The 26,769-nt window shown below is 39.7% G+C and overlaps 1 protein-coding gene across 1 annotated transcript in view; it reads right to left on the minus strand.

Moving 5' to 3' along the window:
• Positions 1 to 3,557: 3,557 nt before the first annotated feature.
• FMN2 (formin 2) overlaps positions 3,558 to 26,769 on the minus strand; it is a 388,079-nt gene continuing 364,867 nt past the window's right edge. Inside the window, exons 17-18 of the mRNA XM_063670713.1 lie at positions 5,409 to 5,490; positions 3,558 to 3,775 (exon numbers count right to left, since the gene is read on the minus strand). Of these exons, the coding sequence (XP_063526783.1) occupies positions 3,749 to 3,775; positions 5,409 to 5,490 (109 nt within the window). The 3' untranslated portion in view covers positions 3,558 to 3,748. The remainder of the gene's footprint in view (positions 3,776 to 5,408; positions 5,491 to 26,769) is intronic.

A 26,769-nucleotide genomic window follows, 5' to 3' on the forward strand; every position in this document is an offset into this window, starting at 1 on the left:
GTAGTGCAATGGCACGATCTCGGCTCACTGCAACCTCTGCCTCCCCGGTTCAAGAGATTCTCCAGTTTCAGCCTCCTGAGTAGCTGGGATTACAGGCGCCCACCACCACACCCGGCTAATTTTTGTGTTTTTAGTAGAGACAAGGTTTCATCATGTTGGCCATTCTGGTCTTGAACTCCTGACCTCAGGTGATCCACCCGCCTTGGCCTTTCAAAGGGCTGGGATTACAGGCGTGAGCCACCACACTCGGCTAACGTGTCCTTTCTTTCAAGAGGTTTTCAAATTTTCTCTTTACCTAGCTGGAGATTCACTTTGACCTTTCTTGGTGCAAATGTATTGGTATATATCTCTCCGGCACTTGATATGTGTTAAGCAGAGGATATATCTTTTTTCAGTTCTGGAAAATTCTCAGCCATTTTTTTCTCCAAGCCATTATTTGGCTTTTCTACTATTTCCTTTAGTTTCTCCATACGGACTGCCTCTTTAACTGGAGTCTCTCAGTTTATCCTGTATCTCTTTTAACTTCTCTTACATGTTTACAAATATTCTCTCTGCTGCGTGGTCTCACGAAATTGCTTGGTGCTACCTTCCAAATCACTTGTCACTTAATGTGTGCCCATCTAGAACTCATTCAGCTTCTATTTTTTTTGCCTCAATGATTATATATTTCAAGTTCCTTTGCAGATTTTTTTCTTTTTGAGACAGGGTGTTGCTCTATTGCCCAGGCTAGAGTGCAGTGGCATGATCTCGGATCACTGCAACCTCTGCCTCCTGGGTTCAAGCAATTCTCCTGCCTCAGCCTCCCGAGTAGCTGGGATTACAGGTGCCTGCCACCACGCCCGGTTAATTTTTATACTTTAAGTAGAGATGGGGTTTCACCATCTTGGCCAGGCTGGTCTTGAACTCGTGACCTCGTAATCCACCTACCTCAGCTTCCCAAAGTGCTGGGATTACAGGCGTGAGCCACCGTCCCTGGCCTACAGATTCTAGATATAACTATTATTTAAGTTTTGCCGTGTTGTTTGCATTTTAAAGGTGAATTCATTTTGCTATTTATTGAGTTGTTTTTTCTTTCTCCTTGAGAATTTTCCTTCCGTGCTTTGGATGTGTGTTTTGCAGAGGCGTCTTGAGAGAGTGCTCACGTTCTTTTTCCTCTTCTCTCTCTCTGTATCTGGTCATTTTCCATTGCGTCCACCCATTCCTAGTCCAGAACCTGGCTTTCTGGGTGGCACTGGGCTGTGTGTTAGTGACAATAGAGACACTGCAGGTACAGACATGGCCCAGAAGTTAGCTGGCCCAGTGTAGTCTGCCTTCTCCTGCTACCATGTGTCTGGCTGGCTAATGTTTGCCATATCCTGTGGCATCCTCTGCAGCCGTTTTCAGTTGATTCTCACTGGTAGGTAAGCCTCACATCTCTGGTAGTGATCCTGGGTTGATTTCCCTCTACAAATGGGGCATGATCAGTTGTCTTTACTCCATAGAGATTCCTCTTGTTCATGCACTCTCTTGCAACCCCCACTTCCCACGCTGCATCTATACTTTTGAAAATATATTTCATGTTATTTTTCTACTTGGAAACAGAGGGAAAATCCAAATTCTTAACTCACAGCACAATGTTTCTTGAATGACAGAAGTCTTCCAAGTGTGGAGCGTATTGAACCTCCCTTTTCTACTTCCTTAACACTACCCTTAGTTTTTACCACTACCCTTTTTCAGCAAACAAGGGACTTCATTCCATTTTCAGCCTACTTGTATCCTGAAGCATCTGGCATAGTTAACACTCCTATCTTGCCTTCATCAGCAAATATGTAGTGAGTCTCTGTCACACGCCAGGAGCCAGGGAGACCAGTGTCAAGAGATATCCTGGAACAAATGCCTTCTAAACTCAGATACAATTATTAGTGAATCCATGAAATGTTGAGAATGTTTCAAGCTGAGGGCAAACATGCGGAAAGACATATAGTTAAGAGGAAATTAGCCTAGAGGTATTTTAGTTTGGCTGGAGGCTGGAATTCAAGGTAGGTTAAGAGACTAAACTCAAAAGGTAAGGACGCACTGCTTAGGACTCCGTCAGCCATATTAAACATTTAGATAATATTTTGAGGCCACATATCTTAGTGTGTGTGGCCATTAAAATGCTTTAAGTAGGAAATTCAGATGAGCAGATTTGTATTTTAGAAAAAGGTGGATTCAAATTTTAAAAATATGTTGCAGGGCAAATCTCGGAAGATGAGAACAATGAGTAGGTTAATAAAGGAATTAATGAGGGTACTGAACTAGGACTTTAATAGAAAAGACAGAGACAAATGTACGCATTTGTGATAAGCAATATGTCAAAAGATGAACTCGGGTTTCTGAATGAATAGTGGCTTTGTTCACTGAGATGGATAATACACAAGAATGAGCAGGTATGGAGGGAAAAGATGACAAGCTGAGTTTGGATTTACACAGAATGAATTTTAAGGCATGTGAGACATCTGATTGAAAACGACCAGAAGATCTTTGGGAGGTCAGGAAAGAGATCCTAGTTCAAGCCACAAAGGAATACATATTTTACCAGGATTTCTTACTTAGGTATCATTGATGGGCTTTAAGTTCTTAAGTCCCTGAAACTGTATGCACATTTGTGTGTGTGTGTGCAGGTGAATATGCAGCGTGCCTAACTTATTTTCCCTCCTTCTCTTATTCCCCACCCCATGTTAAATATGACAGCTGTATTTTGCAAGTATCTTTATTCTTTTATTATTCATTTTATTTTCATATAAATTAACATCCTAGAAAAATTGAAATAGAAACACTAAATACAGTATTGCACATAGCGATCTTTGTTAAATGCCCTATTATTTCATTGGAGAATGGTAATATACACACTGGAGGGACTGAAGGGGACAGGAAGACTACAAAACAATAGAAAGAAAACCACTACTGTTTCTTTGCATTTAAACTACAAACTAAAAAGTAAGAGACCATACTTTACATAAATACAAACAATTATGATTTAGAACATTGTTTTTCTTAAGTTGCTTTCCATAATTGGTTTGCAAGAGCAATAAATTCTCCCCTTTATCCACAACTATAACTTGCAACGAAGATCATTAAAAGTAATGGGAAAAAAAACCCAGCTCATACAAAACCATCACAATGCATTATGAGCTGACTCAAGTCATTATATGACTTCAGTAAAAAAAAAGACCATCTTCTTTCACAAATATATAGTTATGGAGAGCAACCCAAGAGTTGGGAAAGCATTGATCATAAATGGTTCTTAAATTTTAAAATAGAAAATTTATACTTAGACATGAAACTGATACAAACAATTCACTAGAAATAACATTTTACCCATATGTCTAAATGCTGTGATGTGGAGGACTGGTTGTCAGTAGAAAGGAAAGTGTTTTTGCCATGACGAGGAATATTCTCACAACAGTGAATTTTAGTTAATGTTTAGCATGTTCAGAATTAGTGCAGATACTGCCTCTTATACATGCTGTTTTGGTCTATCGGTATAATACCATAAACTTTTACAAAAAGAAAAGGTGTCAAATTCTCCACTGGTCTAGTACTTTTTCATTTTTATATGAATATACAGTAAAATTCAACAATTAGTGAACTGTCTAGAAAACAAAAAGATTATGCAAGAGGTCAAGAAGAAACAAGCAGAATGACGGTAGTTTCCCTCCCACCCTCAGGTCAGCTGAATTTTGTGAAACACGTTGCAATGACTCATTTTCATTCTGCTTTTCATTGTTCAAGTTTTCATGCTTATCTTTGCTTTCTGAAAACAAATACACCAGATAAAAGTTTTAGTTAGGAAGAACTTTTAAAAATGGGAAGAGTTTAGAGTAGCCTAAAAAAGACCTTTTCATTTGGATCAAATTCTGTGGGACAAGGTTAAAGGTCTACGGTCCATAAAGGAAAAAAATATAAGTGGGATCTGTGTTATCTTTGCGCACTTTTATCAAGACAAATCGCCAAATACTTTTGAGAAAAAAAAGTTTTAAAAATTTAACTTCTAACCAATATGAAAGGGTGTCAAACTCACCATTCTCATCCTCAATCCTACATGCAAATACATAAATAAGAAAACTGAAGTGGCTGCTTCACTTCATGGTAAATGTACTCTAATCATCTTCTGTACTTATAATAGCAGGATTGAGGTTCACTAATAAGTAACTATTCCTCCACATTCAATACAGTTATAAGATTGAATCATCAGACAGGAGCAGAAAATAAGCTGAACTATCATGTAGTAGTTAAGGACCATTGCTTCTAAATGAAGATATAATTCCTAACTTTTTAAAAAAATAGGGCTATTTAATCATATCCCAATTTGGGTTATTTTAATGTCTTTTCCCTTTAGACTACATTAGACTAATTCAATTTAGAATGGTCCTATCCTAAGGCCTAACTCAACTTTTCATTTAAAACAGCGTCATTTTACTTACACTGTGGTACCAAGTGATAATCCCTCAAAACAGTCAACAAAACATCCTCATTATCACAGGGAAAAGCCTTGTCATTTTAACCAAACCCTTCCCTCCCAGGGTGGACAACCTGGCATTTTGTTTTAAAGCAGGGAGTGGGCAAGCAGGAAACTTAAATGAGCTTGTTAAACTCCGTCTCTGGACTGACCACTCTCCGGCAGCCAACCCTGCCGAGCCATCTGTGGATATAAATGGGGTCTGGGCACCCTGGGCAAAGCGTCACACTGCTCTTGGCGCTTCCCACCAAGTTTAGATCCCAGTGGATCTAATCTAATTATAATGATCACTCGTGGCTCAAATACAGCCTCTGCCATGATCTGTGTGTAAAAAAGAAAGTGAAAGATGGTCTCCCCACCCTGCCAACATGCATATGTCCACATAAATGCACACCCTCAGTAGATTCAGTAGATTTATTTTTTATTTATTTTTTTTTTGAGACAAAGTCTCACTCTGTCGCCAGGCTGGAGTGCAGTGACGCAATCTTGGCTCACTGCAACCTCCACCTCCCAAGTTCAAGCGATTCCTCTGCCTCAGCTTCCCAAGTAGCTGGGACTACAGGCACACACCACCATGCCCGGCTAATTGTTTGTATTTTAGTAGAGACAGGGTTTCATCATGTTGGGCAGGATGGCCTCGATCTCCTGACCTCATGACCCGCCCACCTCGGCCTCCCAAAGTGCTGGAATTACAGGCACGAGCCACCACCCCCAGCCCAATTCTTAAGTTTTGAATAATCAATATCAGGACTCTTAGCCTTCTGTGCCTGATTAAAGGCATAAGAAAAAGGAGATTCTTGAAGTCAGAAGCTCCTTAGTTATTCACACTTAGTAGAAAAATAATTAAAATATTATGAGTTTGTATATATTATGAAAATAGGATTTAAAAGCCAAAGAAAATAACAAGTTAAAAATCAGTAATACTTACAATTCCAGAGTCATGTCTTGGTTTTATTTTATAAAGTGATTTCCCCTTCTTCTGTCTACACACCTCTTCGGCTTCTTTTACTCTGATGGGGAGAAGACACATGTATTTAAACAAAACCTACTCAGATCACCTCATTCTACCTTATAGTAAGTGAGCAAACCTCAACTCAATGACGATTTTAATTATTGCAGAAAATAATACAATACACAGAAGAACGTTATCTGACATTTGAATTGAAAGCCTCAACTGTTACAGCTACAGAGGCTAATTTATCTAGGAGTTCTTAACTTGGAATCACAGTATGATTGAATGGAGTAATATACAAACACATAAGAATTTCTATGCAGAGTGTGTATGCATTTCATCCTATATAAAAGGAATCTTATATACAAGTAAATAATGAAATACCCCTCATTGTCAGCTGAGAGTATGAAATTGATTCTATTACATTAATAGGATTGGCACCATGAAGCATTACAATAATTAAAGAGCATCACAGCCAGGGCACAGTGGCTCATGCCTGCAATCCCAGCACTTTGGGATGCCAAGGCGGGTGAACTGCTTGAGCCCAGGAGTTCCAGACCAGCATGGGCAACAGAGTGAGACCCCGACTCCACAAAAAATACAAAAACTTAGTCGGGCATGGTGGTGCGTGCCCTGCAGTGAGCTGTGATCAGCGCCTCTGCACTCTAGCCTGGGCAAAAGTGAGACCCTCTCCCCTGCCACCCCCCATCAGAAAAAAAGTGTCACATAAAAATTTACATGCCGGCTGAGCATGGTGGCTCATGCCTGTCATCCCAGCACTTTGGGAGGCTGAGGAGGGCGGATAATGAGGTCAGGAGATCAAGACCATCCTGGCTAACATGGTGAAACCCCGTCTCTACTAAAAAAAAATACAAAAAATTCGCTGGGCATGGTGGCAGGTGCCTGTAGTCCCAGCTACTTGGGAGGCTGAGGCAGGAGAATGGTGTGAACCTAGGAGGCAGAGCTTGCAGTGAGACGAGATCGCGCCACTGCACTTGCTCCACTGCACTCCAGCCTGGGTGACAGAGCGAGACTCCGTCTCAAAGAAAAAAAGAAAATTTACATGCCATGCTTACTTAAAACTATTTCAGATTAACTTCCTATACCACACACACTCATGCACACAAATCACTTGCAATAAATACTTCAGCAGTTTCTAAAAACTGAGCTTCATCTAGCATGGGAACCAATCATTTGATAACAAAAAAGAGAGTGAGCAGTAATAACATTTTAATGTTTCTAGTATTTCTTGTTAAGCATATATGACAAGGAAAACAACATTGAAGTGACCAGAGGTATAGTTAAAAGAAGATGCTATTTGGAGCAAAGTCCTGTATGAAGTTCTGGCTCTGCTACTTGACAATGGTAATGTTCTTGTACCCCTGAACCTCCCTATTTCCTCAAAGAGTGAAAAGTTTCCATTATATATTAAATTATCTTCATTATCACTGCACAGAATTGCAAAGACTGAGTAAAATTTTATTTAAAAAGTTCTTTATGCAGAAACTACCATCAGAGTGAACAGGCAACCTACAGAATGGGAGAAAATTTTTGCAACCTACTCATCTGGCAAAGGGATAATATCCAGAATCTACAATGAACTCAAATGAATTTACAAGAAAAAAACAAACAACCCCATCAAAAAGTGGGCGAAGGATATGAACTGACACTTCTCAAAAGAAGACATTTATGCAGCCAAAAAACACATGAAAAAATGCTCATCATCACTGGCCAGCAGAGAAATGCAAATCAAAACCACAATGAGACACAATCTCACACCAGTTAGAATGGCGATCATTAAAAAGTCAGGAAACAACGGGTGCTGGAGAGGATGTGGAGAAATAAGAACACTTTTACACTGTTGGTGGGACTGTAAACTAGTTCAACCATTGTGGAAGTCAGTGTGGCGATTCCTCAGGGATCTAGAACTAGAAATACCATTTGACCCAGCCATCCCATTACTGGGTATATACCCAAAGGATTATAAATCATGCTGCTATAAAGACACATGCACACGTATGTTTATTGCGGCACTATTCACAATAGCAAAGACTTGGAACCAACCGAAATGTCCAACAACGATAGACTGGATTAAGAAAATGTGGCACATATACACCATGGAATACTATGTAGCCATAAAAAAGGATGAGTTCATGTCCTTTGTAGGGACATGGATGAAACTGGAAACCATCATTCTCAGCAAACTATCGCAAGGACAAAAAACCAAACATTGCATGTTCTCACTCATAGGTGGGAATTGAACAATGAGAACACATGGACACAAGAAGGGGAACATCACACACCAGGGACTGTTGTGGGGTGGGGGGAGGGGGGAGGGATAGCATTAGGAAATATACCTAATGCTAAATGACGAGTTAATGGGTGCAGCACACCAACATGGCACATGTATACATATGTAACAAACCTGCACGTTGGGCACATGTACCCTAAAACTTAAAGTATAATAATAAAATTTTAAAAAAAGTTCTTTATGCATTGTAAAAGGCTATAAAATTTATTATTGTTTTAATTAAACAAATAGTAAGAAATCTGTAAACTGGATTATTTTTTAATAAAAAGGGGAGCTATATGACAAGGAAAATAATCTATCAGGAAAAATTTATTTTGTATTACTGTGACTTTTCCTTGGGATTTAAAAATGAATTATTTCTGGAGAAACCAAAAAGGCTATGGCTTGATCTTAATAAAATGAATTTCATACAGACCTTATCGCCTAATTTCCTGAAAGAAGTGAATTGTAAATATATTTCTTGATCCCTGTGGCAAAAAATCTAATGACAGAATTCATCTCCTTTACAACTCAATCAATTCCTCTTTTTAAACAATAGAATGAAACAAACAACTCAGTATTGCAGCTATAAGATTGATGTTATAGTTTATATTAAAGCATGACAAATGAAAGTAACTCCTTTCAGATATAAAATGCCTGCCTGGTTGATAACGTTAGCAATTCCAGAAAATGATGACAACTTAGAAGATACTTCATTGTTACCACTTTTATTACTTTTCGCCCAAGCCATAAATTGCCTTTAATCCTTCCTCTAAACATTTGAAGACAAAAACATTTTCTTTATAACAAACTGAGGATTGCAGCGTCCCCATCTTCCTCTGAAACAGCAACAGTAAATTTAAGTTGAAGTATTTGGATAGGGAATTAAGGAAACTGTTTTTTTTTTTGTTTTTTTTTTTCAGCACTTAGCCAAAATCCAGTGGATCTCCTCTTAAATTTACTTGGAGCTTTTTAAAGCATGTCGTGGCATTCCAATAAAATGTACTTTACAAGTATTTAGATCCTCAAAGCATCTTAATTTTCTCCCAATCCTATTTATTTTGTTCTCAAAACACATTTTTGTAAGGATCACAGAAAGCCAAGTCTAATACAAACATTTTTAATTTTACACAAAAACATCCAGTCATTCCTTACGGCAGAGACCACAAAAACCGAGGAGAATGTGCATCAGAGGCCTCACAAGATCTTTCAGCTCATCCATTCATTTTTCAGTCATTTCTGAAGCATTAGCTCGAGGTCCAGCACTACGCACAGCTCAACATTATAGGGACAATGAAATGCAATGTCTACTAGGAGAGAGACACTCATGAGCAAATAAATGACAATGTTGCATTAAGAGCAACCACCTAGGTTCGTATAAGGTACAACTGTGTCCTGGAGGAGGGTCCTGGAGGAGGATCCTGGGTAGGTAGGCAGGGGTTACAGAGATCTTTCTGGAGTAAGTGACTGCAGAGCCTTGTTTAACAGGCACATCTTAATCGTTTATACTTCTCTTAGAAAAGGAAAATGGACTGAACATGAAAGAATAACATAAAAAGGTTGAGTAAGAGTCAAGAAACAGCAAACTGAGCTTCAAGAACTATGAACAGTTCTCCTTTCTGCTGCCATAGGATTCCTGTATGGAGGCAAGAGTTCCAACTGGTTTTCAGGTTTATGCCTCGGTTTCTTATGTGTGTGACTAGGATGAGTCAGTCACCTCACCCTAAGCGCCTCTAGTTATGCACACATAAATGACCTGGGCAGCTGGAAAACTGAGCCCCAGAACCTTGAATATAGTTCCTCTTCTAATTTCGGAGCAGGAGATTCATGGAGAATTTGTTAAAATGCAGCTCTCTAGGCCTATTCTTAGGTATTCTGATTTAGTCACTCTGGGATGCTTTCAGAAGTGGCATCCGGCAGAACCTGGTATAGGTGGCCTGTAAGGACCACCCTGAGAAACGGTGCCCTGGAAGCAAGGCATTAACACTCCCTGAAGCCCCAGCGGTGCTGCCAGACAGACCCCCCAAACAACGACACTTCCTCAGTCCCCACTCTTGTACCAGATCTCAAACCCAAACCACATCAACTTGCTCCCGAGTCTCACTCCTCCTAAGCTTCCCAGCAAATGTTGCTGCTTCCAAAAGCCAATTTTATTTCAACAAAACTCTGACAACAAGACATTTTTCCACACTTTCGGCAGGAAAAAAGAATGTGTCCCTCGAGGTCGACTATGTTGCCAGAGTTGGCAGAAATAAGAAAAATAATGAGGGAGAAGTCGATACAAAGACAGCCTGAGCCAGCTGCCAACATTCGCATCTTCCTACTTGGGCTCTCCATTTGGTTTATGGCGGCAGATTTCATCAGCTGCCATTCTGAGTCTATTGAGTAACTGTTTGTACGTGTTCCATCCTCTTTCTCTCTTGCCTCACTCCTCATTCAGTGATGCCTAACATTTCTTAAACTAAGTAGAAAAAAGATGTTCATGTCACAGCTAGACTTGAAAGGCTTTTAGTGAAAAGGCATGGTGGAGATAACATTTCAAACAATAAATTAAAATGACCAATATGTCCTGTTTGGGAAGGAGGAGAAAGTAAAAAGAAGGAAAATACCTCATTGATAGAGTGAGAAAGCAATCACCATGAAGAGGGAAGTGTATCCTGAGAGAGGAAACCAGAACGGGGCTGAAGATGGTCAAAAGGCTTCCAAACTGTGTCTGCACTTGAGTTTAACTTCTAATCCTGGTGGGGGTCCATGGATGCTGTCTAGAGACACAGCTCCTGTGCATGATTCATGAAGATATATATATATATGTATATATGTGTGTGTGCATATGTATATATGTGTGTGTGTGAACACACACACACATATATATATATATATATATTTTTTTTTAGTGGATGCATTCACACAAAGGGCGACTACCAGGGCATTTGTGAATCAAGATTTCACCCTATTAGAGAACTAAAAACGGAAGTAAAAATTTTAAGATGACATCCGTGATAGGCTCGTTTTAACAGTTGCAACTTCTAATTAGCAATCCAGATAACAGAAGGAAAATATGAGCAAAACCAAACCATATGATAATGAAAAGAAACTTCATTCATCACTTTTAGTGACTTTGGGAAAAAAATCAAACAACACAGAAAGCAGAGACTAGAAAACAGGAAATGTAGCATTATCTTTTAGATGGAAGAGATGGATACTAAATGGTAGATAATGGCTATAAAACTTGATGTTTATTTTAATATTTCACAATATCTTTTATTGTCTATGAAACTTCAGAAACAAAACTACGCTGGATAAATTTCAAAGGTAAGTCCTCATCCCATACATGGAGGACCAAAAGTCATGAAAGAATATAAGGCATTCTGTATCTTTTAAGGGATAATTTAATTATGGGAAATAACCAAAGAGCATATGGAATCAGGTTTGGTAAACAGAGTAGGTGACCAATATGAGTAAAATAAATTTCATCTCAAAGCAAACTTTCCTTCTAGCAATGCTCAGAAACAGTGAGATTAATCAATGAATGTGTAATTCCCAGATAATGGAAACTTGCCCCCTTTACGGAACTATCTTTGTATAACCAATTTTGAATAGTCTTTCTTGAAACAAATTAAACTTTTCTCTCTCTTAAAGAAATGGAAGGCCTGGTATGGTGGCTCATGCCTATAATCCCAGCACTTTGGGAGGCTGAGGAGGGCGGATCACAAGGTCAGGAGTTTGAGACCAGCCTGGCCAACATGGTGAAACCCTGTCTCTACTAAAAATACAAAAATTAGCCGGGCGTGGTGGTGGGTGCCTGTAATCCCAGCTACTCGGGAGGCTGAGGCTGGAGAATTGCCTGAATCTGGGAGGCGGAGGTTGCAGTGAGCCGAGATCGCGCCATTGCACTCCAGCCTAGGCAATAGAGTGAGACTCTGTCTCAAAAAAAAAAAAAAAAAAAAAAAAAGAACGATTTAACTTTTAGTCGATGGCCTATGTTCATCATTGGACACATCACTGTTGTAATGTGCTGTAATACAGGGCCACCCTCCTAAGGACTAAGGCCTCCTGAGATACGTAAGGCAGCCTGCCCAGACCCTGACCCAACACTGTACTTTGCCGGTTTTGTTTGTACTTTTTACGTCTTCTGTTTCTTCTTAGGATGATAGGCTGTGATCACTTCTTGATAGAGCCAGCATGCCTACCTTAAGCAGAAACTCTATTTCCTTTTCACAATCTCTGTCTTCTCTAGGGAAAGCCAGATGACTAAGCTAATTTAAATGGTGCCTCAAATTAGAGCAGTAAGACTCTGAGTTTGTTTCTAACAAAATGAACGGAGTTCTTGGACTCGCAGGCAGTAATTTTAGTTGTTGCAGGCTTCTCCCCAGCCCCCAGCTCCCACATACTTCATTGTTCACAGCTGCATCTAGAAGGTTAGGGAAGCCCCAAAGTCTGACTTACAGATAGGCAGTGAATCGCGGCTCCACATTTCAAAGAATATAAGATTCTAAGATATTGCATCCTCCAACTGGCTTATTCAACAGGTTCCCATAAAGATAGAGTAATGCTGGAATGAATATAAAACCTGAAATTCAAGCTTATCAAGGTAAAAAAAAGTGTGAAATTGTTGATTAGTAATGACAGAGTTTGTGATGCTACAGAGAACTACCTCTGGGAGATGTGAAGCATTTGGTGAGGAATATGACTATAAGGTTATTACTCAGTTGAAACTGTTTTCTAGGCCTTGGGCAAAAATGACCATATGAATATAAAACATCTTTAATTATTAAAACTTAAGTTCAAATTTACCTTTAAAAAAATCTTTATAATAAATTTATTTTCCAAAAATAAAGTTGTAAAGGTAACTTAAAGAGAAGCTAAATAAATTTTGAAACATCTATATAAATTTTTACTCCTTACAAGTAAACATTCTAAGTGGTAATAGCTTCATTTGGTTAGGGCATTAAGCATAAAAGTAAGTTCTTAAGCAAAGAAAAACTTGAGTCTACGAAAATTAGAATATTTTAAGGTTTATAATATCAGAAAGGAATATGTGAGAGAATAAAAAATACTTTTCATTACAGAATTTGTTAAAACTCGTTTTAAATTCCTATTATTTTTATTTTGGTGTTTTTCAAAACCAACAAAAAGTTTCTCCCATTTTGGCCTCACTATAACTGTGCTCATTTACACTAAGGGTTATTTTAAACAACGACAGCAGTTTCTCATTTTTCTCCTAATAAAGATGTATTTTTCTCTACACTCTCCCTACGTAACCCCAGACCCATTTATTGTCAGGCAAACATATACAAAAGTTCAGTGTGATTAAGTTTAAAAATGGTTCGTGAGATGAAGAAGGGAGATACACTCTGGCATAGATACAGAGAAAAGAAAGCAGACATCCCTGCAGCCCGCTCTGCAGGCAGAATATCTTCATCCACCTTTCAGACCGAACGCCAAGCTGGCCACAGTCTTATCAAGGAAACAGACATGCTTTCATCATTCAATCGAATGAAAAGGGGAGCCACTTTTCTGCCACTAAACATTAATAGCTTGGTCTAAATAAGTATCTGTGGCAGACGGTTTCATTTCCTGCTGGCCGCAGCTTGGCTTGCTGGAAGTAGCCCTGTTCGCCTATGGAATCTCCCGGCCTGGGAGAGGTTAAGTGCATTGTGGAGCTGGGATGTCACAGGTCTGAGGTCCTGATAGAGCAGAGATGGATCTGCTAACAGTAAATGAAAAGCAGATATAATGATCGTTACTACCAGTTCACAATATTCTTTACTAAAACATAACACCATCGGGTCTGCTAAGAAATTTAAAGCTTTTTTACCCAAATGTAGAGGGAGAGAAAAAAGAGAAAGACACACACACACACACACACGCAGAGGGAGGGCATAAGGTGGGGAGTGTGTGGGGAGGAGAGAGAGAGGTGGTGGAGATTCTAGACAAAGGCTGGTTAGAAGAGCCAGCTCAGGAGCTGTGAGTCTTTCTCTCCAGGTAAAGACAGAAGTGAGTATTAGATGTCTTGTGGAATTAAGGTGATCTGGGGAAGTTTATTTGATGTCTTTTGGGATTAAAGGTGATTTGGTGAAGTTTACTCCTAGCTCTCTGTTCTCTCCTTTATAACCTCAGTGACTTAAAATACCCACATACAAAACCACAAAACCCCTGAGATACACTGGAAACAAAATCAACCCCAAGTCACTTATCATTATCTCAAAGAAAACAAACTTACAAGGCTTCCTCAGGCACCTATTTATAAATTTCATCACTGAGAATCTCCGACTTTCTCAGAGAAAACACTGCATTTGCACCCCAAATGATTAGGAATCACAACTCGAATGAGCACAAAGTAGTTCCTAACACAAAGAATATCAAGCTTTAAAAACATCTTTGAGCTGCTTCATGCAAGTGTCAGTCCTGGAGGGACTACAGGAATGTGGCTCAGTAACGGACAGTGCAGAAGTAGGACATCGTGCTGTGGGGTCCAGAGGGGTCTGCCCCCAGTTCACTGGGGGTCCGGGGCCAGCACGGATGCCTTACACACATCGTATTCCTCTCCCTTCACAGTAACACAGGAAGCAAACCTGCCACTTTTATCAACAATAGGAGCCGAATTTTACAGAATATTCATAGTCCAAAATCTAGGACTCCTTGAAAATTAGATAAGTATCTATACTTCTGTTCCAAAAACCACAAATGTATTCCTCCCATGAACATAAAATTAATGCACAGATATTCTGTGTATCTGTGTTTCCTGAAACCATTTTTTTGTCGGGTATATGTGGGTGAAAAGAGCTGAGAGGATCATTTACTCATAAGAGTAAATGATCAATTTACTGCTCAAATTAGAGCAGTAAGACTCTGAGTTTGTTTCTAACAAAACGAACGGAGTTCCTGGACTTGCAGGCAGTAATCTTAGTTGTTGCAGGCTTCTCCCCAGCCCCCAGCTCCCACATACTTCATTGTTCACAGTTGCATCTAGAAGGTTAGGGAAGCCCCAAAGTCTGACTTACAGATAGGCAGTTAATCACGGCTCCACATTTCAAAGAATATAAGATTCTAAGACATTATATTCGACCAATCAAATTAAATCTCTGGGGGCTGAATCTCTTTGATGACTGTCAAAGATTCTATAAGATGCAGAACATTGTGACTCATGGGTGAGCTCCCTCAGAAATGAAGAACTTTCCCCCATAATTTTAGAATGGCTATAGATTAGTAATGATGGGTGTGGATGAATGCTGCTGTGCACTCATTTTAAGCCAACAAAACAAATAAATTGTACGCACATACAAATCATCACACACATCTGCCTCTTTCTATGTTTAGTCACAAAAAGCCACCAGTCCTCCTTTAACTGGCAAATCTACTTGTTGATTTCTAGTCTTTACTCTCCATCATGCTCACGACTCTGAAATGGTTAACTAGTCCCTAATCCCTAATTTTTAATTTTTCTTTTTCAATGGAGTATCCCTCTGTCACCTGGGCTGGAGTACAGTGGCATGATCTTAGCTCACTACAACCTCTGCCTCCCGGGTTCAAGTGATTCTCGTACCTCAGCCTCCCGAATAGCTGGGATTATAGGCGCACCCCACCATGCCCGGCTAATTTTTGTATTTTAAGTAGAGATGGGGTTTCACCATGTTGGCCAGGCTGGTCTCAAACTCCTGGCCTCAGGTGATCCACCCACCTCAGCCTCCCAAAGTCCTGGGATTATAGGCATGAGCCACCAGGCCTGGCCGCTGGTCCCTAATTCTTGACAACTCACTTATCCTTCGGTTTTCAGAGAACTTCTGAGTTTTTCAACTACCTTTCTGGACATGTTTCCTTAATCTCTTCTGTTGCTTATTTATTAAGCTTCCTTTCAAATGTTATGCTTTCCCTCCAGGACTCTAATCTGGCCTCCATAGTATCTGTAGGAATTTTCCACTTTGTAATTCTAACTATCACTTCTGCAGTGAAGACTTTTAGATCCAATCCTCTAGCCTTGACCTTTCTCCCAAGCTCCAGGTCCTAGAGGACATTCTCCTCCCTCTCACCCACCTGGGCCTTGGTTAAGAGCATAATCGTCCAAAACCATCCATCCAGTTCCTTGATAAACCTCTAAATCTCTTCTCTCCCTCTTCCCCACCCCTTCTATGCATACGCAAATAGTTAACAAGTTCTGTTATTCTTCAGTAATGACATTAAAATCTGTCTCAACCTTTCTAATTCCACTGTCCCTGTTTTTCAAGCCTTTCTCATGTCCCCTGAACCAGTGCCATACCCTGCAGACTGGCCTCCATGTGTGAAATCTATCCATCCTTTACAAACACGGGAATCATCTGAGCCACTTACTCATTTGCCAAGCAAAAATTGTTTAAAGTTCCTTAGCGAGGTCTGCGAGGCCATTTGCAGTCTGGCTCCAACTCACCTAATCTCCCCTTATTCTCTGTAATGTTCCCTGGGCTCCAGCAATACAGAAGCACCCCCCAGTCCTGTGGGACGTCTTTGCTAATCTGTTCCCCTGGGACTGCCTATTCATTTTTCCTTTTCCTGTGCTCTCCCATGAGGCCTTTCAGGTTAAGCTCAAAATTAGCTTCCTATAGGAAACATATCTGACCCTCCAGGCAAGCTTATTTACGTAATCCTGTAAGCTTTCACATACTTCCCCCCCCCCCCAGATTTTCACTTTAAGGATGACTTCTGACTATTTATCTGTGTCTTTACTGTGCTAAACAGTAAGATCCTTGAGTTGAGGAGTCATGTATGGTCATCTTTATATTTCCAGGGCATTACATTAAAGCTCACACAAGCAAGTATTCACTAGATGTTTAAAAAATAGCTGACTAAATGAATGGATGATGATGCACAGTAAAACGACGATTAAGCTTAAAAAATCACAGAGATAAATTCTGGTAAACAACTAGGCTTAGATTGAAATCTCTTGTTTTTTGCCTCCTTCTTCCGGTGAACTCTTCAGCAATGTGTCTGCATGTCCAATTCACATTTTGAGTAAACTACTAAGGATTTTATTGGACTTGACCTTTGAGTTTACTGACTTGCTGCTATAATTCCATCTGTAAATAACAATTTAGTTTGAATGAATGTACATAAAATCTAAAGTTACAAAATATTTAGGGCATTATATTTTCTTCTATCTTATAGAAGAACTAATGTCTTCAATACATGACCATTAGGAGACTGTAAGGATTCAGCAAGAAATCATGTCAACCTAGCCTCACTAACTCCTAGGTTAGGAGACATACATGTAATATATTTTCATTCCAAAAAATCATTTAAAGACTCTCTCATGGGATGTCTGTGGACCAGATAGAGAAACGATGGCTACATGAGAGGGTACCTAGATAAATTTACAATGAACAAACATGCTCAAGGAAGACAACAGATTGACTTTATACACAGTTATGTTCCTTTTTTAAAGAGTGTCTCATTGAGGAAGGTTGAAGTATAATCAACTGGTAAAATTTATATAGATAGTGTCTTAATCTGAGAACAGGGAAAGCTGTCCTGGCATTCACAGATACCCAGAAAAAGGCCTGGGTTGCTTTTTTATTTGAAGAAAATGGCTATGTACAGTGGGGCAGTAGTGTGCAGAGACAGTGGGCACATCATGTGCACCATCTCATTTGACCACCTTGTGACCGAACATGAGTGATGCCACCATCCTGTTTTAGAGATGAGCAGGCTGGGGCTCAGAGAGTCTCTTGAGGTCACGCGATAGAAGAATGAAGAAGAGAACCCAGATGTGGTTAACTCCACAGTCTGCACTCTTTCCATATCACACTAGCACTAAAAAGGGGACAAAATCATGGGCTTAAATGTCTAGCCATTATTACTATGAAAATGATATTCCTACAGTGGAAAGTAGATTTGAATAGATGACTTGCAATTTATTTCCCAAGTTCAATATCCATTTCCCTTTAGAGAGCACCCACAGAATAAGCATCTTAAAAGATGTAATGTAATGTAAGCACCCTGAAGGCAGAGATGCCTTTTCTCTCTCTATTCCATGCCCAGCACAGCACCTGGCTCATCACAATAGCAGCTAACACCAAGACCTTATAATGTGCCAAATGCGGAGCTAGGAGAGCTTACAGATACCATCTCCTTTAAATTTCGCAGTAAACCCCTAAGGTAGATATTGTTGTTATCCAGCTTTTACAGATGATGAAACTGACACTTAAAGTGGTCAAATTACCTGTTCAGGATCACACATTAATTTCTGGCAGACTTGTAGTCGTTCAAGTCCAGACACACATCATGTACTTCCAGAGCTTTCGCTTTCATCATTGTACTATTTTTTCTCACAATGCACATACATAGGAAGGATAAGAAGTGGGAATATAGGATGCAAGAAGGAAGGCAGGCAAACAGCAAGGCAGGAATGCAGGTAAGCGGAGAGCTTGTGGTTTGAACTATATGCACCTTTTTATTATCTGAGACCCAGAACAGTGGCTCTTAAACTTCACTGTGTGTAGGAATCACCTGAAAGCTTGTTAAAACACAGATTGCTGGTTTCTACCCCTATAATCAGCAGGCCCAGAGTTGGAGTTCAAGAATGTATAATTCTAACAAGTCCCCAGGTGATGGTGACAATGTTTGTCCAGGAGAACATTTTGAGAACCTCTGTTTGGAGGTAGCATAACATAGCATAATATTTGGGAAAATTAAACAAACAAAAACAATATTTACATTGTTTAATAAATATGTGATTATCAGAATCTTTTAAATATTTTATTTACTTTCTTGCTTATATCAATATATGCATTTATATTTAATGCATATTATATATGTATTATATATTTATGTTAATTATATTCATTTACATGTATTTTATTTGTTTCTATTTACTTACAATCATTTGAGTCTTTTCTTTTTTTTGAGTCAGAGTTTTGCTCTGTCACCCAGGCAGGAGGGCAGTGGCATGATCTTGGCTCACTGGGGTTTAAGCGATTCTTGTACCTTAGCCTACCAAGGAGCTGGGATTACAGGCACCTGCCACCACACCTGGCTAAGTTTTGTATTTTTAGTAAAGACGGCGTTTCACCATGTTTCCAAGGCTGGTCTCGAACTCCTGACCTCAGGTGATATGCCCACCTTGGCCTCTCAAAGTGCTGGCGTTACAGGCATGAGCCACCACGCTTGGCCTACAATCATTTGATTCTGAAAGACTGAATCTTTTACAACACTGAAGATATTATTTTAAAAGAGAAACTAGAAAAGTGGATGCATGTCTTTTAGCAAATACAGGGGAGAAGTTCTATGGAATAATTGAACAAATTTTGAACTCTTTTCAAGCACAAGTAGTCATGGAAACACAGTGGGCTATAGCGTTCATCTTTGAAAAAGAAAAGCATGTAAGATTCATCTGGAGAAGAAAAAACAACCACCACATTCTCCTGATTCTAATTTCTAGGAGGAATTTTTGACACGATTGTCTAAATAAAGGATGTGAATTGTAGTCAGTATAAATCTGAAAATGTAGAAGACACAGACATTTTCCAATGGCCAATTTTTTCCTTCCCACACAAATCCTCAATGAAAACTGAGACGAAACTAACTTGGTGAAAGCATTTCTGAGGATAGTAATGCTTACAAACACTTCAAGTATGCCGTGTAGTTTTTTGGTGATCTAATCTCATATGAGGTTAAAAAATGAAAAATCTAGAAGAAAGGACAGTTAGCATACTTCCTCTACAATCTTTTTTTTGGAGATGGAGTCTTGTTCTGTCGCCCAGGCTAGAGTGCAGTGGCACGATAGCAGCTCGCTGCAACTTCCACCTCCCAGGTTCAAGAGATTCTTCTGCCTCAGCCTCCTGAGTAGCTGGAACTACAGGTGTGTGCCACCACACCCAGCTAATATTTGTATTTTTAGTAGGATGGGGTTTCACCATATCAGCCAGGCTGGTCTCACACTCCTGACCTCGTGATCCGTCCACCTCAGCTCCCAAAGTGGTGGGATTACAGGCGTGAGCCACTGCGCCTGGCCTACAATCTTAAATCACAATCACAAGAGTCTCCAGTGAATAGCAGTCAGAGGTGGCTAGCATCTCAGACAAATCCTGGAACTGTGATGGCCTGTGCTGATAAGGAAGGAAAATACAATTGCTTGAGGGGGTAGATGAGTAAACAGCAAGGTTCACACTCCATTTTGTAAATAAAGAGCCTGAATACTATTCTGTAAAATTTAGAGTAGCTTTCTTTCTCATTCTTCCACAAGGAGTTTAATATGGGATCTGAAAACAGATGAGAAATCTGAAAGGTACTATTAAGAGCTTTTTTCAATGCTCAGATGATATGCTTAAGTCTCTGAAAACAGGAAGATTTTTGTTCATATACATGTTAGGATTTTAAAGCTTCTAATCACATTGGTCATCACTAATATTTTTAAGTCTCTGATTTAGGAAAAAAAGAGTTTGGTTTTCTTCTGCATCTTGTAGTAGAGATGATTTTAATTCCATGTCAGACTTGGATTTTCATGGTATTTACAAAAGCAGCTCACTTGATACGCCCTTCAGTCCTATAAAGAATGACCATATTCTTTCTGTACATTCTAAGAATGTTTTAGGTTTCCTTAACAAAATAGTAAAACAACAATCACTGGTTCCACAAACTTAACGATAGTAAATAAAAAAAAATACTCCTGCCATACATGATGGTCAAAGCTATTATAAAATTGTATCTGACAGCCAGATTCATCTTTTATTATCAGAGAAAAGTGCTGTTTATTACATTTGACATTTTTCATGCAAACATCCTTTTACTATTTCCACCTGTGTTAAGATATTTTCTTAATCTTAGTGATTTTTGTTTCAAATAGCTCAGAAAAGTTTTTTATTATAGCCAGTGAGATATAAAGTTAAGCTCTATTGGTTCTAACAACACTGTAGTTTCTGACACTTCTCTAGCCAGGATGATGTGTGTGGATCATTTGTATCCTATTTTTGTATAGTAAGACTTTTTTGGTCAGGCTATGGGGTGGGAGAACTTAAGGGCTTTTAAACATAGAAATTAGTTTATAGAGAGTTTATGCAATTTCCTCCCTGTAAAACTCATAAAAGAGTACAACAAAGCTATTTATATCATAATAATTTGGAATTATGCAAGAGGAAGAATGGCTTAATTAAGGGATAAGATGTGGGAGATACAAGTCAGGAATGAATCAAGGAAACACACATATTAAGAGAGAACAAAGGTCACAATTTTTCCTTTACTGGATCATTTCTATCCAGTGACACATACGCTGTTTATCCCACCACCAAAAATAATCACAGAAACAAAACCCTAATTCCCTTGCCCTGCTAGCTTTCCTTTCCATTGTGACCCTTTACATATACCAATGCCTCAAGAGCGTTACCTAGAGTCACTGCCCCAGCTTCCTGTGCTCCCAGCTAATCAGACATCTGTCCCTAACCACTCAACAGAGACTGCTCTTGTGGATGTCACTCATTCACCCGAGATCCCAAATCCAGGTCAATTCAGTCCTCATCTTTCTCACCCCAGCACTAGCAGTAGTGTGCACGGTTCTTCCTCGATACCCTCCTTCTTAAAGGCCTGACCTAACTTGGCCCACTAGGCTACACAGTCTGGCCCCAATGCTCCCTCTCCGAATTCATCTTCTACCTCTCAACTCTCACTCACTCTGTTCCAGCCACTTTGGGCACTTGACTAAACATGCTCCTTCCTTGAGCTTTGCATGCGATGCTTGATCCGTCTGGAAGGTTCTTTCTTCAGATATCCATTAGCTTATTCCCTCATCTCCGAGTCCCTGCTTAGACATCACCTCTCAGAGGCACTGTCTGGCTAATTTATATAAAATAAACCACCTCCCATAGCGGTCTTCTCTTTGCCCTGCTCTGTTTTTCCTTGGAGCTTTGCTGTACATTTATTGATGGTCTGGACCTCCCTTCTATAATGTAAGCTCCACCAAGGCAGGCATTTGGTTTTATTCACAACTCCACTGCCTAGTATAGAGTAGACACTTAATAAGTACATACTGAAGGACCTCAGGGAAGTATGTGGACAAGTCATACATTCGTAGTGAAGCACACAGAAGTGGTGCTTACAGTTTGAAGAATGTGGAAGGTGGCAGTGTGGGGAACAATTAGAGAGGAAAATGGAAATTGGAATGAAAATGCTTTTGACTTCCCATTCCCCTCAGGCTTCCCAGGATTTGTCTCAGGATATCCATTCCTCAGAGAATCTACCTTAGGTTGGGGAACACTGATTTTGAAGTAGTGCAGCTTAGAGAATTTTTCCCAGAGCAAGAGGTGTGAAGGTCTGGCCTGCCGACTCCGGGAAGTGGTGAGAAGTTGAGAGGTGTAATCTGTTGTATAAATCATAGTGCCAGTGCTGATATAGCTGAACTATCAGATGATGAGGCCCAGGGTGAGCAGGAAGCTAAATGAATCAGAAAAGTCCAAGAGACTCCAAAACAATGAACAGGACAAAGGGTTTATGTCAGGGCAATAGAAAACCTGGTAGAATCTTCATAGTTAACCTTAAATATCAGATTTATTACATGGAACAAAGGATTGGATTTATCCGTGCGGTTCTAGAGAGAGCAGAATGAGGGCCAGTGAATACATAGTTCAGTCGGCCAGCCATTCATTCTATCATCCTTTACCCCAAATTCTTAGGGTTTAGAAGGATTTTAGAATTCAGAACTCTTCCGCTGGGTGCAGTGGCTCACGCCTGTGATTGCAACACTTTGGGAGGCCGAGGCGGGTGAATCACCTGAGGTCGGGAGTTCGCGACCAGTCTGAGCAACATGGAGAAATCCTGTCTCTATTAAAAATACAAAATTAGCCGGGCATGGTGGTGCATGCCTGTAATCCTAGCTGCTGGAGACGCTGAGGGAGCAGAATCACTTGAACTCGGGAGGCAGAGGTTGTGGTGAGCCGAGATCGTGCCATTGCGCTCCAGCCTGGGCAACAAGAGTGAAACTCCGTCTCAAATAAAAAAATAAAATAAAATAAAAACAATTCAGAACGTTTCCAGTTTCAGATAGGAATATGGAGCATAACACTATCAAAAGGGTCTGACATAGCATGGAATCAATGTTTGATTAAACACATTGATATTTCTGTAAGTATATGAACATTCACACTATAGAACGAGTAAAGACTGTACATAGCCTCATGAAAGTTGAGTGTCGCTGACAGATAAATTTGCCACAAAAATATGAATAAGCTTTTGGTTTCTGAGGTTTTGGGGTCTCAAAATTGTAGATAAGAGATTATGGGTCTGGACTATAAAATTAGGAATAAAACTGTATCTATTATAATAATTATCCCCAAAGTTTGAAGACTCCATTATTCCTGTTAGAGAAGTCACAATCAGGTAGAAAATGACAGATGACTACTAGTGATTAAGAATATTTGGATATGAACATGTCACTCTTACCTTTTCTGACATTATTATGCAACTTATTATTATTATTATTATTTTTGAGACGGAGTCTCGCTCTGTCACCCAGGCTGGAGTGTAGTGGCATGATCTTGGCTCACTGCAGCCTCTGCCTCCCGGGTTCAAGCAATTCTCCCGTCTCAGCCTCCTGAGTAGCTGGGACTACAGGTGCCTGTCACCACGCCTGGCTAATTTTTATATTTTTATGGAGACGGGGTTTCACTTTGTTGGTCAGGCTGGTCTCGAATTCCTGACCTCAGGTGCTCCACCCTCCTCAGCCTCCCAAAGTGCTGGGATTACAGGCGTGAGCCACCAAGCCCAGCCTGGTATTATTATTATTTTTTTAGAGACAGTCTTGCTCTGTTGCCTAGGCTGGAGTACAGTAGCATGATCAGAGCTCACTATAACCTCAAACTCCTGGGCTCAAGTGATCCTCCCACCTCAGCCTCCTAAGTAGCTGGTAGTAATAGTAGTAATTTCTAAAGCACCAATGGTACTAATTTTAATAGCATCTGTGATGGGCTATTCACTGTGTTGGGACTTTTGCACTTAATGTCATTAGCAGCCTCAATACCATCTCCAGCAATTGTTATCTCAATTATAGTGTGCCTCCTGGTGGCACACTACAGGTGCCACCACACCCAGCTAACTTTTAATTTTATTTTTTGTAGAGATGGGGATTTTGTGATGTTGTCCAGGCTGGTCTGGAACTCCTAGCCTGAAGTAACCCTCCTGCCCCGGTGAGCCACCACACCTGGCCGAAACTTGCTTTTAATAATTATTAATGAACAGTAAAGTGTATCTTATATGGAAGTCAACACATTTCCTCTTTACTATTATGCACCAGATTTCTGATGGTCATGTTCTCGCCTCTCTTAAGCTAAGAGGTTGTGCAGAGTCCCTGGTTCTCATTTGAATCTCTGGGACACACTAGTGGATTGTAATCAGTGGCAAAGTGTGCTGTGAGTGATTTGATTTTTTTTTTTAACTAATAATAAAGTAGAGAGCTTTTTTTTTTTTTTTTCTTTTTTTTTTTCTTTTTTTTTTTTTTTTTTTACATTTTTTTCTTTTATTATTATTATTATTATTATTATACTTTAGGTTTTATGGTACATGTGCACAATGTGCAGGTAAGTTACATATGTATACATGTGCCATGCTGGTGCGCTGCACCCACCAACTCGTCATCTAGCATTAGGTATATCTCCCAATGCTATCCCTCCCCCCTCCCCCCACCCCACAACAGTCCCCAGAGTGTGATGTTCCCCTTCCTGTGTCCATGTGTTCTCATTGTTCAATTCCCACCTATGAGTGAGAATATGCGGTGTTTGGTTTTTTGTTCTTGCGATAGTTTACTGAGAATGATGATTTCCAATTTCATCCATGTCCCTACAAAGGACGTGAACTCATCATTTTTTATGGCTGCATAGTATTCCATGGTGTATATGTGCCACATTTTCTTAATCCAGTCTATCATTGTTGGACATTTGGGTTGGTTCCAAGTCTTTGCTATTGTGAATAATGCCGCAATAAACATACGTGTGCATGTGTCTTTATAGCAGCATGATTTATAGTCCTTTGGGTATATACCCAGTAATGGGATGGCTGGGTCGAATGGAATTTCTAGTTCTAGATCCCTGAGGAATCGCCACACTGACTTCCACAATGGTTGAACTAGTTTACAGTCCCACCAACAGTGTAAAAGTGTTCCTATTTCTCCACATCCTCTCCAGCACCTGTTGTTTCCTGACTTTTTAATGATTGCCATTCTAACTGGTGTGAGATGGTATCTCATTGTGGTTTTGATTTGCATTTCTCTGATAGCCAGTGATGGTGAGCATTTTTTCATGTGTTTTTTGGCTGCATAAATGTCTTCTTTTGAGAAGTGTCTGTTCATGTCCTTTGCCCACTTTTTGATGGGGTTGTTTGTTTTTTTCTTGTAAATTTGTTGGAGTTCATTGTAGATTCTGGATATTAGCCCTTTGTCAGATGAGTAGGTTGCGAAAATTTAAACATAGGAGCCAAGCTTTCCTCATAATAACATCACTTTGCTAACTTGGGTTTGTATTCTTTCTTGAATGGTTGTGTCATTTCCAGTAACTTGTCATCTAACCATCTGTCCATTCATTTGTTGGCCTATGACATTAAAAAACAATAGCTTTTCCACCTTTATCTCAAATTTGCCATCAATATTATGTAGCCTCAAGTTCAGGCTCCGTACCTGTGCTCTAGTGCTGCTACTTGGGTCTGGCTTTCTATTTTAAATGCTCCCAGCTCCTTCTCTATCCCTAACTCCAACCTCTGTGTTTCTATGTTATGTTGACAGCTTTGCTTAATGCTTAACTAAGAAGAACAAGATATGTAAAGAGGGCAAAAGAGGCATGATCCTTGTCCTTTAAAAGACCTCAACACAACACTACTATAAATAGATCTATAATCTAAAGGATTGGAAACCATATATATTAATTTTTTTCTTTAGAGTGAGAGTCTCACTCCATCACCGAGGCTGGAGTGCAGTGGTGCAATCTCATCTCATTGCAACCTCTGCCTCCTGGGTTCAAGTGAGCCTCATGCCTCAGCCTCCTGAGTAGCTGGGATTACAAGTGGGTACCACCATGCCCAGCTAATTTTTGCATTTTTAGTAGATATGGGTTTTTGCCATGTTGGCCAGGCTGGTCTTGAACTCCTGACCTCAAGTGATCTACCTGCCTCAGCCTCCCAAAGTGCTGGGATTACAGGCGTAAGCCACCATTTCTGGCCCCGAAGCCACATCTTAATGAAGAATGATGCTCAGCAAGAGTGAGTTGATTTGGTGGAGACAAAAAAGAGAGAAAACACCGTGATTGCTATGGATCCACAATGAAGAAAGCACAGGGTTCCATGGTAAGAATATCTTAAAATATTAAGTGGCGGATCATGCTGCTAATACAAAAAGATATAAACTCCCTCATAGAGAAGTTATTTCCAGTGACTTTTACCTTCTATGTGTTCTATGCCTTCCATTTTTAAGCACCATTATTCTTCCTCATCTCTATGCTTCATTAATACCCACTCTCATTCTCCTCCTTTTCCAAGCTCTTCCTAACTCTGTCCAGTTCTTCCTCATTGTTTTACTCATGGAGAGAAAAACGTTGGGCTCATTTGTAACAATAGTAGTAATTTCTAAAACACCACTGGTACTAATTTTAATAGTCAGCAGCTGTGATGAACTATGCACTGTGTTGGGACTACGACACTTAATATAATTAACAGCCTCAATACCATGTACTTTAGTGATTGATATATCGATTGTTTAAATTAGAAAGCTGAAGTTGACTAAGATTAAATAACTGACCAAGGTCAAAGGGCTTATCATTGGTAATGCTTCGATTCATGTTTGGGAACACAAACCTAAGGAAGGGTGGTTGGTGGAATAGAATTATGTGGGGTTTGGCTTCTATGAATTTATTCAGTGCTAAATCTTTCTCATAGTAAGTTTATTGCTTTTCAAACAACGTTAATATATTAATGATAATGGCAGCAACTAACATTAACTAAGAAGTTTCTATATGTGAAAGTGTGTGCTAAATGTTTTATACTCTGTGTCTCCTTTAATTTACTCCAGGAATTGGGTGCGTATAGTACCTTCATTTTACAAATGGGGAA

This window comes from Pongo pygmaeus, chromosome 1 (genome assembly GCF_028885625.2).
Source record: "Pongo pygmaeus isolate AG05252 chromosome 1, NHGRI_mPonPyg2-v2.0_pri, whole genome shotgun sequence".
Classification (NCBI taxonomy): Eukaryota; Metazoa; Chordata; class Mammalia; order Primates; family Hominidae; genus Pongo; species Pongo pygmaeus.